The 16,868-nt window shown below is 37.5% G+C and overlaps 1 protein-coding gene across 4 annotated transcripts in view; it reads right to left on the minus strand.

Annotated features, from left to right (window-relative positions):
* The window catches only part of Pcca (propionyl-CoA carboxylase subunit alpha), a 357,476-nt gene that overhangs the window by 194,644 nt on the left and 145,964 nt on the right, over nt 1–16,868 (minus strand). For all 4 annotated transcript variants that reach the window (XR_007346664.1, XM_015484128.2, XM_015484127.2 and 1 more), the window contains exons 9-11: nt 14,154–14,232; nt 7,578–7,680; nt 3,217–3,311 (exon numbers count right to left, since the gene is read on the minus strand). Coding sequence is in view for 3 of the 4 variants with exons in the window: in XM_015484128.2 (XP_015339614.1) it covers nt 3,217–3,311; nt 7,578–7,680; nt 14,154–14,232 (277 nt within the window). In the remaining variant the exon portion in view is untranslated. The remainder of the gene's footprint in view (nt 1–3,216; nt 3,312–7,577; nt 7,681–14,153; nt 14,233–16,868) is intronic.

Raw genomic sequence — 16,868 nt, forward strand, 5'->3', positions numbered from 1 at the left:
CAGAATCAATATTTGTAATACCTTCATGGTAATTTATAAATACATAAGCACAGAGGAGAAAGCTTTGAGATGGTTACTATACTGAGGTTGGACAAGATGACACTCTGCCTCATTTTAGTGCCTACCTCCAAACAGTGTCCTCTTAGGCCTATTTCGTGTTCTGGGTTTCGTTTTTTTTTTTTTTTCATTTTTGTGCATTTTCTCTTTCTTCATTTGTTAGGGAGTGGGGCTGACTTCACTGTTTACCTGGCACCTGAATACTGTGCTTGAGAACAGAGGCTGTGAAGGGCCTTACAGAGAAAACCCATTGTAAGATCGGCTCTGTGCAGGTGTGTCATGGTCTTTGGCCTGAATTGTGGGCTCACCATTAATAAAGTAATAACAAAGGCTGAATAATGTGCCCTTCAACAAAAACTTACAGGAAGTGAGATTATGAACAACTAGTTGCCTAAAATTGTTAGGTACTGTGTGAAAATGTGATGGCCAGAGGCTTGCAGAGACCTACCCTGTATTTCCTTTAGGAATAATATGTCAGCTAATTCAGTGTTCATGACACTTTACAGAACATAGCTGCCACAGATAACAAGGGCCCACTAACATCTAATAAACCACAGCACCTTTGTTTCAAAATCACCTTCCAGCAAGCAAGTAAAGCTAAAATGTTCTTAACAAACCCTGAAGAAAAATGCCATCAGATAGCCTACATTTTCACATTATGCTTTTATGCAATAAAGGCTTTGAGAACAAAACATTGACTCCTTTTCTATTAGTGGGTTAAAGTATTTTCAAATAAAATTTAGATGACATGTTATAAAATGTTATTATTAACTAGCATAATCCCTTTCGTCAATATGCCAAGATTAGTAAGAGTCGCTCTTGGCTTAACTGTGTTACGATGCCCCCTTCTCTACCAGGCCCAGGCCCATTCATTTTGTTTTGCTGTTTTTAATTTTAAAGCAAATTCCAAATTAGTTATCATTTCATCTACAAAAACACCCATATCCATTTCTATATGTATTCCTTCATTCTTTTTATAACACAACCACATTTTGAAAAACTAAGCACTCTTTAACACTCTCTATATAATTAATATCCAATACTCAAATTTCACTGATTAAGTCATAAATCTTTATACAGCTAAATTTATTTGAATTAGGATCCAAGTACAGTGCAGACATTGCGTTTGGTTGGTTTGGTATTTTAAGATTCTTTTAATCTACAATGCTCCTTCTCTTCCCTTTTTTCAGGTAAGGACCAGGTCATCTTCCTATCTCATTCCTTGATTTCTGGGTTTGGCTGCAGGCAGCCCAGGTGTCCTTTTACACTAGCTTTGTATTTCCATTCCACAGAAACTGCTAGTTAGAACTCATGCCTGTAACAGACTGATTTGGATCATGGTGGGGGTGGGCAAGAATACTTCGCAAGTGGGAAATAAACTTTCTACTGTTTCCCTTTGGTGATGTCAGGATTATCAATGGGTTCAGGTGTTATGAATCTTACCTATTAAAAATATTGTTCTGCATTAACTTAATGAATATAGGAGTTGATGAATAACTAATGCAACAAAAGAAGAAAACCAATGGAAGATAATGTAATGGAGAATTTTAGTACAGTTAAGAACTCAATTTTTGCCCTGTCTGGTCTTATCCTTTCCCTTACCATAAGTCCTAAGCAGTGAAACACAAAGATAATAGCCAGTTTAGCGCTACCTTCAAAGCACAGTGGTAGATTCTCACTTTAGGATCTGAAAACTACCTAGGCCATTTATTTTAACATTTTACAATGCACAGGTACATAGCAAGTCACTACTAACGATCAGTCCTAGCTTTTTATTTTGATTCCTACTGCTTGAAATCTCCCTCTTTTCTCTAAATTAATAGATGAGATGTTCATAGACAGAAGAAACAAACAAAAATCATGATTCAAGGTTCCCAGTCTATGAAGGATTTCTAACCCAGGTAAGACTTGAGTAAATTTAAAACAGAAAGTGGAAATGGAGATGACAAGGCAGGCAAAAAACCACGAAGTTGCAAAAGAACTGGATCTGAGCCCATCACTGTTCTGCCAGCGTCCTCTCCCCTGGGTCCCTACAGCTAGAATTTCAGCTGAGCACGTGGTCATGGAAGGAAAAAAGACATTTCCGAGTCTGCAGTTGGCTAGGTGCCTAACTGAAAGGTCAATATCAAGCAAAGAGGACTGCAGCTTCCAGGACCCTTCCTGGGGAAAGACCCAGGGAGGACACTCCTTGTCCTTTCTTCTTCCCCCCTTACGTCCTAGGCCATGTGACACAGGGCCCCATGCCACGTGGCTGCAGTGGGCCATTCTTCACAGTATGGTGGCAGGCTTTTAAGAGCATGCATCTGAAGACACAAGAAGTAGAAGCTGGGAATTTCCGGGTGCCTGGGCCAGAAAACGGGACCTGTATTCCACTGGTCAAGTGGAGACAACTCAGTCCCCTCCCCCATCACACCACGAGAAAAGTTCACAGGAGTTGGGAAACATTTCAAACTACTATACCATATATGATTTTTTCAAACTATTACAACTAAAAGATGGTTTAATTTTACCATTACCTTGGATAAAAACTCATTCACATTCACTCTTCATTGTATCAAGGTATGCTGGCTATGCTAATTAAAGCTAAAGTGGGATTTTTTTTTTTTTTTTTGGTGCCTGGTAATTAAAGAAAAAAAACATCTATGTACATTCAATTGGGAATTTTTAAGAAGAAATATCAGAACACATGCATCAACCAACCTAACATCAACTTAGAAATAAGGCTTCAGGAAACCACCACACAAAACACATGAAAGGTAGCCTAGAGTTTACCCAAAGTGGCTCTGATAAATCAAGCAATGGTCAAGAACTAAGCCCCACAAGTCCTTTCATGGTAGGAAAAAACTGAGGATCCACGTATAAAACCATTGACAATACCCTTGAAATTCCATGAAATACCAGCAGGTTCTGCACTACCTAAAGTCAGCAGAAGTCAAAGCTGATTATCTACCCAAATTTCTCTTCTTATAAAAACACTTCTTCTTCAAATACTCCTCACTTTTTTGCAATATGGTACTGAAGAAGATCAAGTAACAAATTTTGAGTTATAAAAATAGGCACTATTAGAGTCTATGCTAACATTAAAGCAATTTGGGCTAGTAAAATGGAGAAGAAATCTGGAAGATATATGGAAGCAAGTGCATGGGGAGAGACTCTTACCTTGGTGCTTCCTCCACCACCTTCTGGTTTCTTCTCTGAACTGAGCACTCTCTTTCATTAAGCCACAAAGCATTTCCATGTTTATCACCTAAAACCTGAACAAAAAGCATCACTTGTAGCTGGGCACAGTGGCGCTTGCCTGTAATCCTAGCAGATCGGGAGGCTGAGGTGGGAGGATCTCAAGTTCAAAGCCAGCCTCAACAAAAGTGAGGCACTAAGCAACTCAGTGGGACCCTGTCTCTAAATAAAATATAAAATAGGGCTGAGGATGTGGTTCAGTGGTTAAGTGCCCCTGGGTTCAACCCCTGATACCAAAAAAAAAGAGTGTCATCGTCATTTGAAAACACATAGCCACACCCATGGATAATGAGTCCAGCTAACATCTTCCCCACCATACAACAGCTCCTGATTTTTAACATACATGCCTCTTGAAGCACTCTTTATAGAGAGTTATAAAGAAAACCTTTATATTTCAACAAAATTCAATGAAACATTTTTACCAAAAATATTTAAGGAAGCCAGGCATGGTGACGCATTCCTGTAATCATAGTGTGTGTGTGTGTGTGTATTTTTTTTTTTTTTTTGAGGAAAAGAGTCTCATGTTACATTTCACATAAGATATAAAAAGCATTAGAATCCACTGTGTCCTGTGAAGGACTCAAGTGTCGATGGAGGGGTCACACACTTTGGTTGTCTGTGGTGCTTAGGAGAGCCACCAGAGATATCTGTTTGTTGTTCACCTTATTCAATGTTTGTTCATCAGGAAGTGATACTTTCTGCATTTGCATGCAATATTTATATGTGGATATCTTTACTGTGATTTGTTTTTATTATAGGAAACTGGTGAAAAGATTACGACTTTTCACATTTGTAATAATTGGAAATAAGCTGGGGTTGTGAGGTAAAAGTGGAATTGTCTGGACAGCCATTTGTACATTCCTGAATGCATATTTTAGGTTCACAGAGGCATTAATTTTATTTCAATTATCAGACCTCCTGGGGCAAGTTATTTTGTTTCTTCATAAATTATAAACCATTGATAATATCATCTTAATATTTTATATGGCTTCTGAAATATCAAATTAAAAAATATTACAGTTGTAACAGGTATAGTAAGCTATAAAATGAATAGCTACTATATGACTGCAACATTAATTTTTAGGAATAAAGTCTATTTAAGACTCAATAATCATTCCAAGTAACGAAAGAAAACATTACAATAATAAAATGCCAAGAACTTGGCATTTTATTTCTAAGACTCAGAGGTAGAGCTAAAAATATTTTAAATCATTAAAATAACTCTAAATGTCCTTTTTTATTCTAGTTGACAAGGAAGTGAAAGTAGACTTAAAAAATAAAGCAATCCAAAATAACCAGTAGTTCTCAGGAATATTTCCAACTGCAAAATATTAGATTCATTTATAGTCTCCAGTTCATTTTTTAAAGTTTTGGGTATTTACCAACTGCCACAGTCTGGCTGGGCACAAATGCCGCAGTCTGGCTGGGCACACAATCACGAGCCACCACATAGCTTGTAGATTCAAACAGCAACTCTTTATTCTCAAACTGTCACCAGCACTTTACAAACACGTTCTGGGGAAATCCACGTTCTCTGCCCAAATCCTCCTCCACTGGGCTTCTATCTCCCAAAAAATACTCTGAATCCCGTGAGAACTCAAGGGGAACTCAGGCAGCAGGATACGCCCTATTCCCAGCAGGAATAATCTTAAACCTTAAACCTGGAACCTAAACCGGGAACGCCCTAATCCGCCTTGGTCCTTGAACAAGGTCACCTACATTCAATGTCACTGCAACATGGGGTACGCTGGCAAGGAAATTGTCATACCTACTTGGCTAATGGCTCCCAGCAACCAACCATTGAACAAAAATGATTTGAAGATGATTTTTTGGGAAACAATTAAATGAAAAGTGCTTATAAGAGAAGTTAATCCTTACAGGTACCCTGAGCTGTTTTAACTTTAAATATAGCTCTTTATAGATACACATGCACTGATTGTGGAAAAATCTCTAAGCTACTCTACTTCCTGATACAAAGCTGCATGATAACAGAGAGCTCCCAGTAACCCAAGCCATTCGGTATCCCTGAGCTGGGCCTGGGGAATGCCTCTTTCCCTCCTTCAGAAATCACTGGACGTAATGTAAAAACACAGAGGTGACATTTGCATGCCAGGGCATAGCTTCAGTATTGCAGAAGATGCACTGTTGTTCACGTAAAGAACCACAGGCAATACACACGCATATATGTCACAGTCTGGATGTGGGTGGACATTCAAGAAATAACAGTAGTGCATGCACATAGGAACAGAAACCAGGGGGCCTGGAAATGGGAAGAGAGACTTGCTTTTGCTGAATACCCTTTATCATGTGCACAAGTTATCTAATATAAATAATTAGATGAAAACGACATAAAAACAATTATTCAAAAACCTTCCAAGTATGGATGGGGGTTATAGCTCAGTGTAGAGCGCTTAGCTAGCATTTGTGAGGCACTGAGTTTGATCCTCTGCATCACATAAAAATAAATAAATAAAGTAAAGGCGTTGTGTCCATCAACTACTAAAAATATATTAAAAAAAAAAAACTTTTGAGTAGAGATCAGATATGGGAACCACTGTGTTGCCCACTTAAGCTACTGGGAGACATTTTCACCTATGTTTAAAAATATCTTGCAGGTTATGGGCAATGGCTAATTAAAATACAATAAAATAAGCTAAAAGGCTGAAGCAGTTACTTAATTAGTTAACACAGACCAACAAACATTTATTTGAGTGCCATCAATGTGGTTGCTAGGAAGAGCAAAGAACTAAGACCTAGTCTGTGCCCTCAAGGACCCCATGGTCGATCAGCAAACTCAGGTATCTAAAGCCTGAATAACAAGTGGTATTCCAGCACAATGAATTTATTTCACTGCATTCTGAGGTAGTATTTTACTCAACAAAAAATAACCAAAAGACATAGATCTCAAAAATATGACATCATATGGGAAAAAAAGGAACAAACAATTATAAATTGTATGATTCCATTCAGAAGAAGCTTGTTTTTGTGATGGTGGAGAGGGAAGCTGGGGCCTCAGGTATGCTAAGCATGGGCTTTATCACTCAGCTCTATCCCTGCATCCTCAGCGATGCCTGAAGTTTACCTGTGGGGCTTAGAGGTAGAGTGCTTGCCAAGCATGGCAAGGCTCTGCACTTGACCCTAAGCACAGAAGAAAAAAAAAAGAAAGAAAGAAACCTCCTAATCTATGATGCTAGCTGTCAAAACAGCAGTCAGATATGTGCACTAGCCAAGGAGAGAGACCAACTGGGAAGTGGTGTGAAAGAATATATTTTTTTTTGTCTGTTTCCTTCTTTTTATTTTTTTTAATATTTTTTTAAATTTTTGAATCTTTTGATTTAATAGAAATTTTCATATCTAGATCTTGTTGGTTATATATTTATACTATATAAAAATTTTATTGAGTTGTACAGTTAGGATTTATGGACTTCGCTGTATACATATGATATCTCAATTAAGAATATCTAAAACCAAAACCCAACAAACAAAAACAGATCTGGCTAGCCTGGGAAAGAAACAGCTGAGCTCCATATTTCAGAACTACCACTGATGATATGCTTCCACATTTTTTCTACTCTAGAAAATTTGAAGATTTATAAGATTTTCTGCCCATAAATAGTATCTATGTAAAGTGATCACTGAGTTTTAAATTCAGTGGTTTCTAATTTAATATTCATACTTTATCAATTTAAGTGTGACCTGCCAATTCTTAGTCATAATGTGTAAAGTTAGCATGAAGGCTTTTCTGACTAATGAAAACTTCAGCAGAGTTCCTGTCTTCTATGTGTTCTTTTTGCTGACATCCACATCCACAACTTTAACAACTGGATTGAATCTTAATCCAAACAGAAGACGTGATTTGCTCATCTCCATGCAAGCAGCTCCCACCAGAACTCCTGCCACAGTGAAGCACAGACATTTGGTGAACTAAAATGATACAAAGTACAGATCAGGACTCCTTTCCTTTTAAAAATGGTCCAAGATGGCCCAATCTTGGAAGGGGACTGAATGATTCTGCAGGTGGAATACATTCAGTCTGGTAGACATCTTAGTACTGTTTCTTTTGGGAGGTGGGTTCTATATTGCTTCCATCCCAACCAACATCCTAGCACTTCGACCAGAATTATACAAGATTCCAAAAACAGGTGGTCAGTTTATTTTGGACTTATTCAAACGTACCGAAACAATTCACAATCATTCTAAATGGAAGAAGGGATGTGTTTCCAATAACTTCAAATGATACTGTTTAAAAGACATAATTAGAAAGCACCTTAAAATGCACCAACCTGGATTTCTATATGACGAGGGTTATCAATAAATTTTTCTATTAGTAGTCGATCATCACCAAAGCTAGAAGCAGCTTCTTGAGATGAAAATCTAAACCCCTCCCTGTAAAAAAAAAAAAAAAAAAAAAAAAAAAAAAAGTAATCAGACTAACAAAACAAATANGCCTAGAATAAAGAAAATTTGCTACTTGTGGGCCTGCCATAAAGATGTGCTGTGCAGGCTCATAGGCCTCTCAGGTTTGTGAGGGGGAAAAACAGAAAAGTAATCAGACTAACAAAACAAATACAACCTTCATTATAAAGAAAACAAAAAGAATTAAGTATTTATTTTGGCATATTTCAGAACAAAGCAGAAAAAAACTTAATCAATATACAGATAATTAAATTAACTCTGCTTGAACTGGAACCCCTCCAATTACTAGCTCTATGATCTTCAGTGGGTTATTTAACTTAACTGATCATAAACTTTCTATTGACACCAGGCCTTATTTCACCAAATGTTAAGTAAGAGATTTTAATCAACTAAACCAAGCATTTAAAATTAATCTCATTTCTTCAACCTTAATCTATCTTCACTGCACTCACCACCGCCCCCCAATTAAAATGTACATCCACTCGTCTCAGAAGATAGAAAATGCAAACAGAACAAGAAAGGGCCTGGCAAACGGCACAACTACCCCAGAACCACAGCAAACGTACCCAGGAGACCAGACATGCAGTATGAAGATTCTCAAGAACACTTCCTCGTATTCTAAATGCATACAATGTTCTCCATTATCTCCCATCCACCACACAGGCCCTTTTATTTTTTTAAATTGTTGAAAATCAATAATTAAAAGAAAAAGAATTTGTGAAAATAACATGAATTTAATTATTTTCCTCTATGTTGACCCCAAACTAAAATAATTTAAGTCATTATTATTAAAATATGCTTACTAAAATGCATATAAAATCAGCATATTTGGCCAGTCCATTAAAAACAAACTTACTAAAACTGATTGAGAATTGTATTGTATGCTCATTGATATATTCAGAATATAAAACTTAATTCCTTTTACTTTTAATAAACAGTTAAACATTTGTATTTAACATAAAACATTAAAACCAAGTTCTTTTAATCCTTTAATTTCCAAACAGTCCATCTGGTGATATTAAAAATAACTACCTGATGTGTTTATTTTTGTGCATGAAACATATAACATTGCAGGTAAACAATGACTAGAAGACAAATTTCCAAATGTGGCAAAACTCTCTGCTCTCAGATAAAAGGCATTGAGTTTTCTTAGTCTTCGATTACATCTTTGATTTAGGGATATGGAGTTCAGATCTCAGGAGACTGCAAACTTCAAAGAAACCAGAAGTACAATGAATCATTGTTTTTAATACCACATAACCAACTTTTATTAGATGGGATATTATAATTCACAAAGAGAAAACACAGCGCTTTGCAATTTGTCTCTGCTATAATGATTGAGAAGTTTCATTTTGCTTTTAAACCAAGAATTCCAAGAGTAAAAAAACCAAAGTCACCAAGGTCAGTATGAAGTTTGAAAGTATCACAGATAAATTTCAAACTGAAGGAAATTTGTATTAAGAATATCTTTGGGGCTGGAGGTGTAGCTCAGCAGTAGAACACATGCTTACCATGCATAAGGACCTAGGTTTGATCCCAGCACAAAAACAAAAACAAAAAATTTTTGTGGTATTCAATCATAACATTCTCCCAATAAGTAACTACTAGTCACCAAACTATGTAGGTCCTGGGATGACAAAAATAAAACAGAAAGCACCCTCAAAGAGCCTAAAGTCTAGTGGGGACATTCAAATGGGTGGGACAATCACTTATATTCATGTCATACATCTCACCTAAATTTGGATAGGGAAAAGAAAGCCAGAGATAATTATGAAAATATCTAAGTCTGTGTTCAACACCTTCATTATTCTCTTCCCAATTTATTGTATAATATCAAACATTTTTATAAAAATCTTTCCAATGTCCTAACGATTCTTCGACAAGTCATAGACACCTCTTAGGATAAAATATAAAAACAAATAATGGTCACTAAATTTTATACTGCTTCCAAAGAATACTAAAATGTTGTGGCTTACACACAAAGAAAGTTCTTCAAGAGTGGGAGAGAGGAAAAGAAAGAACGAATTAGTTGTGGCATAATATCCACAATGAGTTATTACAGAAGTTAAATACCTGGGTGTTCATTAGACCTTTCTCTCGTTTATTCTGGAATTTGGGGGTTTTCAAATGAACAAAGGACATAGAGCAACTTTTAAAAGCAAAAAGCATATAATGTATTATTAAAGCCAACAGAGCTACACTTTTGTTGATCTAAACAAAAGAGATGGCTTGTTTACCAAGTTGCACAGAGTCATATTTTTCAGTAGAAAATGATCTATATTTACAAACTATATAAATATAATTTGAATCAATGTGCCTTTTACTTGCCAAGTAAGGGTTAAATTATTTAATAAAAGATGCCATACGAATGGCTATAATAACTTCTTTCGTGAAAACACTAAACTCTAAGTTAAAATTCAGGATCAACAACAGCACAACAAGTCCCACTGCCAACAAGTCCCACTCCCATAAGACAGCCGGTTCCCTACAATAGCCTGGAGCAGGTCTGATAAGAAATCTGAGAACTAGGGGCTGGGGTGGTGGCTCAGCGGTAGAGTGCTCGCCTAGCATGCATGAAGCACTGGGTTCGATCCTCGGCACCACATAAAAACAAACTATTGTATCCACCTAAGAACTAAAGATACATAAATAAATAAATATTTTTTAAAAAAGAAATCTGAGAACTAAAGAGGAGCAATAAAAAATAAGTGTTGGGCTTTCAGTGAAATTGCTATATAATATCACGCAAAAGAGGAAAACAATGAGGAAAAAAAGTAATGTTCACTGAATATACACCTCTCACAAAACCTGTAAATGGTTTCCAGCATCTTTCTTATGCCATTCTTTCCTATGAAGAGGCTGTATGTAGCAACGGTCTTCCCAAGGATGACAATGGCAGTGTCTCCCATCCAGGTGCTGTGACTCCTGCCACTCCAGGTGAAGAAGTGGCGTCACATTGGATTTGGTCAGAACCTAGTACTCCCTGGCAATCACCAGAAGGTGGTGGAGGGGAAACAGGGTGATTTCTAAGAATGGGCCATATATAATATGAAAAAATATACTCTACTTAAAAAAAAAAAAAGGTAATACAGCTTCCATGTGGATTTGAAACAACTGATCTTGTAACTCCGGGTCACCTTGTAGAAGTCCCAAACCACCAGACTGTGAGGAAGATCAAGCCACTCATGGAAGGGTCCTGTGGTTCAAAGGGTTCTATTTAAAATTGTGAACAACAAACAGGAAAAAAATCTTTGAGACATTAAACCTGAACTTTGATAGATAAATGTCAAATAGGATGGACTGTGAGGTCAAATGGGACTAAGCAGCCTCCCTGCTTCTGCGTGCTTCTGTCCCCACACAATATCCAGTCAGCCCAACTCCACACACCCATAGTTAATTCATGCTCTATGAAAAGGTGCTAAGCCAGGCCGAGAGAGTTCCAGAGAGAGGCTAAAAACCAAAGCAATGCAGCATTCTTCAACTTGGAAGACTGAAGCCCTCACTTTGACCTTCATCTCTCAGCATGTCCCAAGAAATTTTCAAGTGAAACAAAGTTGTGTCATATACATTCAATTCATATAAATTCAACACTAAGACAAATAGAAAGTAGGGGAGAGTCCACGCGTCATCCATGAGCACTCTCACTCTGCCTCAGTCCCACAGCACTCCTGTCTCTACGTTCAAAATCACACTCTTTTTTGACACCGCCACCAATCACACCATTTTTCTTGCACAGATGATCACAGCAGCCTCCTAACTGGTTTCTCTGATTTCAAGATCATGATTCTGCCCCCCTCAAGTCCACCACCAAATAGCAACCAGAGTGGCCCTAGTAAGACCTCAGTCACAAAATCTCCACAACTGGTTAATCTGATAATACACCCAGAAGTTCATTGAATTCTTCTCTATCCTCTTTCAAATGTCGGGAATTTGAAGTTCCATGATGGTCTTTTCTACTCAAATCACTCCAGCAGCTTCGCATCTGACTGAGAGCCAGCAGATCTCCCCTGACCCCACAAAGGCACTCTGAGCTGCCTCCTTCTGCCTTCCCTCCCATGCCACCCGGTCTTGGTTCTCCTGCAAGAGGAGGGCTGCCCTTGCCGTTCCCTTGCCTGGATCCTCACCTCCTGGCTCCAGCGCTGGCTCCTCAAGGACAGGCCTAGAGGTGGTCTGAGGGGAATTACCTCCAGGACTCCTCAAGTCTCCGCCCATTTTTATGTTTCTTATGCTATTCTCACCTTCCACAGTGATTTTGTTTGACTCCTACTACCACCTACAGAATTTCCCAACCTTGTTTATGCCATGGATCCCTTTCACAAGATGATACAGCACAGAAACATTTTGTCAAAATAAGGCTTAAAGTGTTATAAAACGCATGGGGTCACCAGGCATGATAGGACAGACCTGTTGTCCCGGCTACTCAGTAAGATGACCTAGGCCCAGAAGTGCAGGGCCAGACTGGGCAAAACAGCAAGACCCTGTCTCTTTAAAAAAAAAAAAAAAAAAGTAATAATTATAACAGCTTATAGCATGAGCAGGGCCCTGGGTTCTATCCCCAGCACTGCAAATAACAGCAAAAATAATATCAATTAATAATTTAAAAATTAAAAATACGTAGGATTGCAGAGGAAACAAAATAATATTGCAATACAGATATTGAAAATTTTTACACATTTAGAATATAATACAAGTGGTTCCTTGTTAAATAATGAGCACCAACGATGGGTCTAATGATCAGCGTAACTTATCTGCAAAAACATAATGAGATAACACATGTGACTTTCTAGCAGTAAAAAGTTCTACAGATACTACTATTCCCTTGGCTTGTTACCCAGGAGGAAACATGCATCCCAGGCAGAGGCTGGTAAGAGAAATCTGTGGTTTTCATTCATCCACATTCACGAACCTCCCCTTACCAAGAACCCCTGATCTAGTACATAAAATATGTGAAGGAATGGATTATTTTCTGATTTTATTCATTGCTATGTCCCTGAAGCCTTACTAAAACAGCACCTGTCAACAGCAGGCTCTCAACAAATATTGCATTTCTTCTTGTTGGGTTAGCAGAAGAGGGAAGAGGAGCATCTCTGTGATCTTGGTCATTTCCTGGTGCAGAGCCACTGTGAGAGTGAGGTTGGAATTTACAGACTGTCATCCTCACAAAACAAGCGAGCACGTCCTTGGTGTCAACCAAAGAAACAGTGGTGTTGTGAGTCAGTTGTCCTGTAGAGCTGACACTCCATAAGTCCCAGACACAGTGCCTTCCCATAAGGCCTTAAAGGAGAATGCAGAGTAGCCAGGAGATTTTCAAGGTAATTGCTCTCTTCAGAACCTCCTGTTTTTAGTAAGGTTTGGTCCCACTGTACTGGATGACTTTCACACTAATAAATCCAAATTCCTGTCTTTAGGAGCTTTATGAGGGAAGTGAATGGGGAAAGAAATGAGCAAAGGAGGAAATAGCACAATTAAGCATCTGAAAGGCCAGATGACTTCTGGGTGGAGAAAAGGCAGGAAAGACAACATAACAATAAAAAAAAAAAAAAATTTGTGATTTCTCATCCCATCATCTCCCAAAATAACAACTCTCCTGCTGTCAATTCTGAAAATAAGGAAAATAAATATGAACAGAGTTCCTTAAACCTGCTTCTACTGGGCAGTTTCTTGAACTATTCCTTTCTAATCACTATAATGTCACCAATATGTTTGATTTTTAAAATTTTGTCTCTTGGAAGTTACTTTTGATTTCTGAAACTAGTAAAAAGAAAGTGACCTAAATTTACAACAAGTGCATTGTATATAAAAGACATGCAGCAATTTCAAACTCAGAAAAGAATACGTTTCACACTATAAAATATCAAAATAGTTCACTACTTTTGTGGACTAGCAAAGTAAAACAAGTACATAATGAGGTAAGACATAAATTCTTTTTATCATTGTTGTGTTTTTGTGGGGAGGGGTTGTTTTTTTGTTTTGTTTTGGTTTGGTTTTGCAGTACTGGGTATGGAACACAGGGTTCTTGTGCATGCTGAGCAAGCACTCTACCACTGAGCTATACCCACAGCCCTGACATAAACACTCAATGAAATTATGTCTACTCTTAAATATATTTGGTTCAAATTTTCAGATTACCTTCCAAATTAGAGTCAAATGTTAGTAACTTCTGCCTAAAAAACAGAATAACTATAATTGTTTAAAAATATACTGTAAAAACAAAAAGTCCCTTGTTAATGTTTTAAAATACCCTTATAAAAGCCTCTCTATAATAGGATATTCATCTCAAAATATAAAAAATGAAGGCTTTTCCATAATTTCTATTTTTTCCCATTCAATAAGTGGTTATTGTAATTACTCCATTATGCTGTTAGTATCTGTTTACTTGCCAGCTTAATAAAACTCTGGCAACTGCAATTTTCATCAAAAGTACATTTTGGACAGAGGCTCACCTGGTCTCCTCATCATTCCAAGCGACGCGCATGCCTTTCCCGCCACCGCCTGCTGAGGCCTTGATCATGACCGGGTAGCCTAGCCGCAGGGAGGAATTGGACAGAAGTTCAGACTTTGATCATCTGGATGTATGAACATGACAACTGACCACATGTTCAATAACGCAGAAGACAATAACTAATTTATTTAAAAGTTCCTTTCTTCAGAGTCAAAAAAATAACACCAGTGTGATGATCAAATATACATTTTTAAAATGAGAGTGTGGCCATTTTAAAAGAAAAAAAAGGTTACTTGTATCAATAAACATAACATTTTCTCTGGTAATAAAATAAGAGCTAAACTAAATAAATAATTTGACAGTGAATTCCAAAATCAGAAATAGATGAGTATTAACTAGCCAAAGATAAAAGAAGCAACTTATGTAAGACTAAGAAACACAAACACACAAATTCCCTTCATCTGTTTGCATGTTTAACAAATTGAATTCCCTTTTTTCAAAAGTTGTGATTACCAGGTACTATAAGTATTTTCATCTAAAAAGTCACAGGGAATGCCTACAGCTTTATCAGCAAAACCTGATGGAATACAGATTGCAGGATCTGTAATCTGTATACGGGGTAAAAATGGGAGTTCATAACCCACTTGAATCAAATATATGAAAAATGATATGTCAAGAGCTATGTGATGTTTTGAACAACTAATTAAAAAAAAAAAAAAACTGATGGTATTGAGAAAAATCACACATGGCTGCAGAAAAGATCTAAGTGAGAAGCACCACTCCACAGCATCATGAAGGTACAAAGTGAGGCCCAAAACTAAGGGCATCTCCAGCTAATGTTTATAAAAGAAAAGGAAATCATAAAATTGTTGTTAAAAGAGCAAGAGTCACCCTGACAATACATTAAGAAAAGCTATAACATCCCCTTCTCTGGAGGTTTGCTGGAAACATTGTGGAAATGCTCATATGTATAAGACCATTTGTTTATGATCTTTCCCAAAGAAAGAAGCAGTCAGTGATCCCTTAAAGGACCCTCCCTGGCCTGTGATTCTGTAGCAGCATTAAACTCTAGCTAAAGGATCCTGAGGGAAAAGAAAGAAAGGCCAGAAGTCACAGACCTTTGACCCCTCCACCACAAAACATCACCTTAACTTCAGCTTAGTTAAAATGACACTTGCTTCCTGAATATTTTATAGTCAATTCAATTTAAAATGTTTTGTTTGTTGCTTATGTGGGATAGCATTTTTTAAAAAGCTAAATTGGTGAGAAAAAGACAAATAACACATTGTTCTTGTATGAAGGGCCTTATAATTCAGGAAAACAGGCAAAGCACCCAAATAACTTATCAGTGGGGACTCAAAGAGCAGAGGATCACAGGAAGGTGGAGAGAAAAGGGTAAGAAAAATACAACATAGGAAGTGTCATTTAAATGAGGCTCCAGAGGAGGAGAAAGATTGGAACATTTCAGACAAAATAGAGGTACTCATGAGATGAGTTTAAGAAGAGAGTGAAACACTCCTGTTGAGTACAGACTACCTTTGGGTTAGCATAAGAAAAGAAGTAAATACACAGACTGGGCAGCATATGAAAGATTTCACCTGCTTTCATTCTTGAAGCTGCATGAAATCTTGCATGAGGTTTGATCCTGAGGGACAGTCAATGCTGTGGCCTCACAATGAAAGTCATATATAGGAATTAGTTTGCAATCAGTAAGGAACAATCAGCCTGCTTTTTAGGAGTAAAGTAACGCCGCCGCCCGCCCCCCCAACAATTCAAACCTTGTTGAACTTTTTGCCTACAAAATTCCATTTACAAAAATTTAAGGTCTTTTTTAGACAAATGGATCCATACCCCTCTAAAACTGTGTTATCAATTCACCACCACATATTATCTATCTCTGCAACAGGAAACCACAAGAGATGGGATGTCTATGTCCCACGTGTCTACCATTTTCAGATCCCTCTAAGGATTAGGAAATATGGCATTTTTTTTTTCATTCTAGTATTAATCTCATCTTAGTCATTTAAGATGGGACCTGGACCAAGCAGTGATTTGTGAGTTTCAAAATCAGATGGTTTAAAAAAGGGGGTGGGGGGAGTCTAACTGGGAAAAGAAACCATAAAATTTGGCAATAAGAAATTATTCCATGTTCAGAAAAGGGGAGAAGTGATTAGAAAATAGGGCAAGACATGATAAGACAATTTGGGCTCCCAAAAAAGAGACAATGAGGTATCAGGCCTGTGAACACATTAACCCAGGAGGCAGGACTCTCTGATCAAAGCCTAAGAAACCAGATATAACAGGGTCAGGAGGAAGAGGGGGAGAAACTGGCAGAGTGACAGTTAGTCTAACTTTTTGAGATATCTTCGAAATTAATATAAAGGTAAACTTTTCTACTCAAGTTCTTATGCAAAATAACTCAATGAATGAAAGTGATTCTGGGATTACCTATTTCTGTGCTGTCACCATGCCATGAAGAAACAAGCCAACCACAACCAAAGAAGAATATTCCACACAGCTGATGTTAAATAATATCAAATAGCTCAGTCCCTCATCCCTACTCTCTTGCTGTCTCTCCACCACTCTAGGTAAGCCACAAGGTATAGGGATAGAGAAGAAGAAGGGAAAAAAGATTTAGTGAAAGTTAATTTTTCCCAGAAAAATCAGAAATGATCAACAAGTTGATGATTGCTGCTACCCTCCTACCTCAAATGGA

Source organism: Marmota marmota, unplaced genomic scaffold, assembly GCF_001458135.2.
Source record: "Marmota marmota marmota unplaced genomic scaffold, marMar, whole genome shotgun sequence".
In the NCBI taxonomy this organism is placed as follows: Eukaryota; Metazoa; Chordata; class Mammalia; order Rodentia; family Sciuridae; genus Marmota; species Marmota marmota.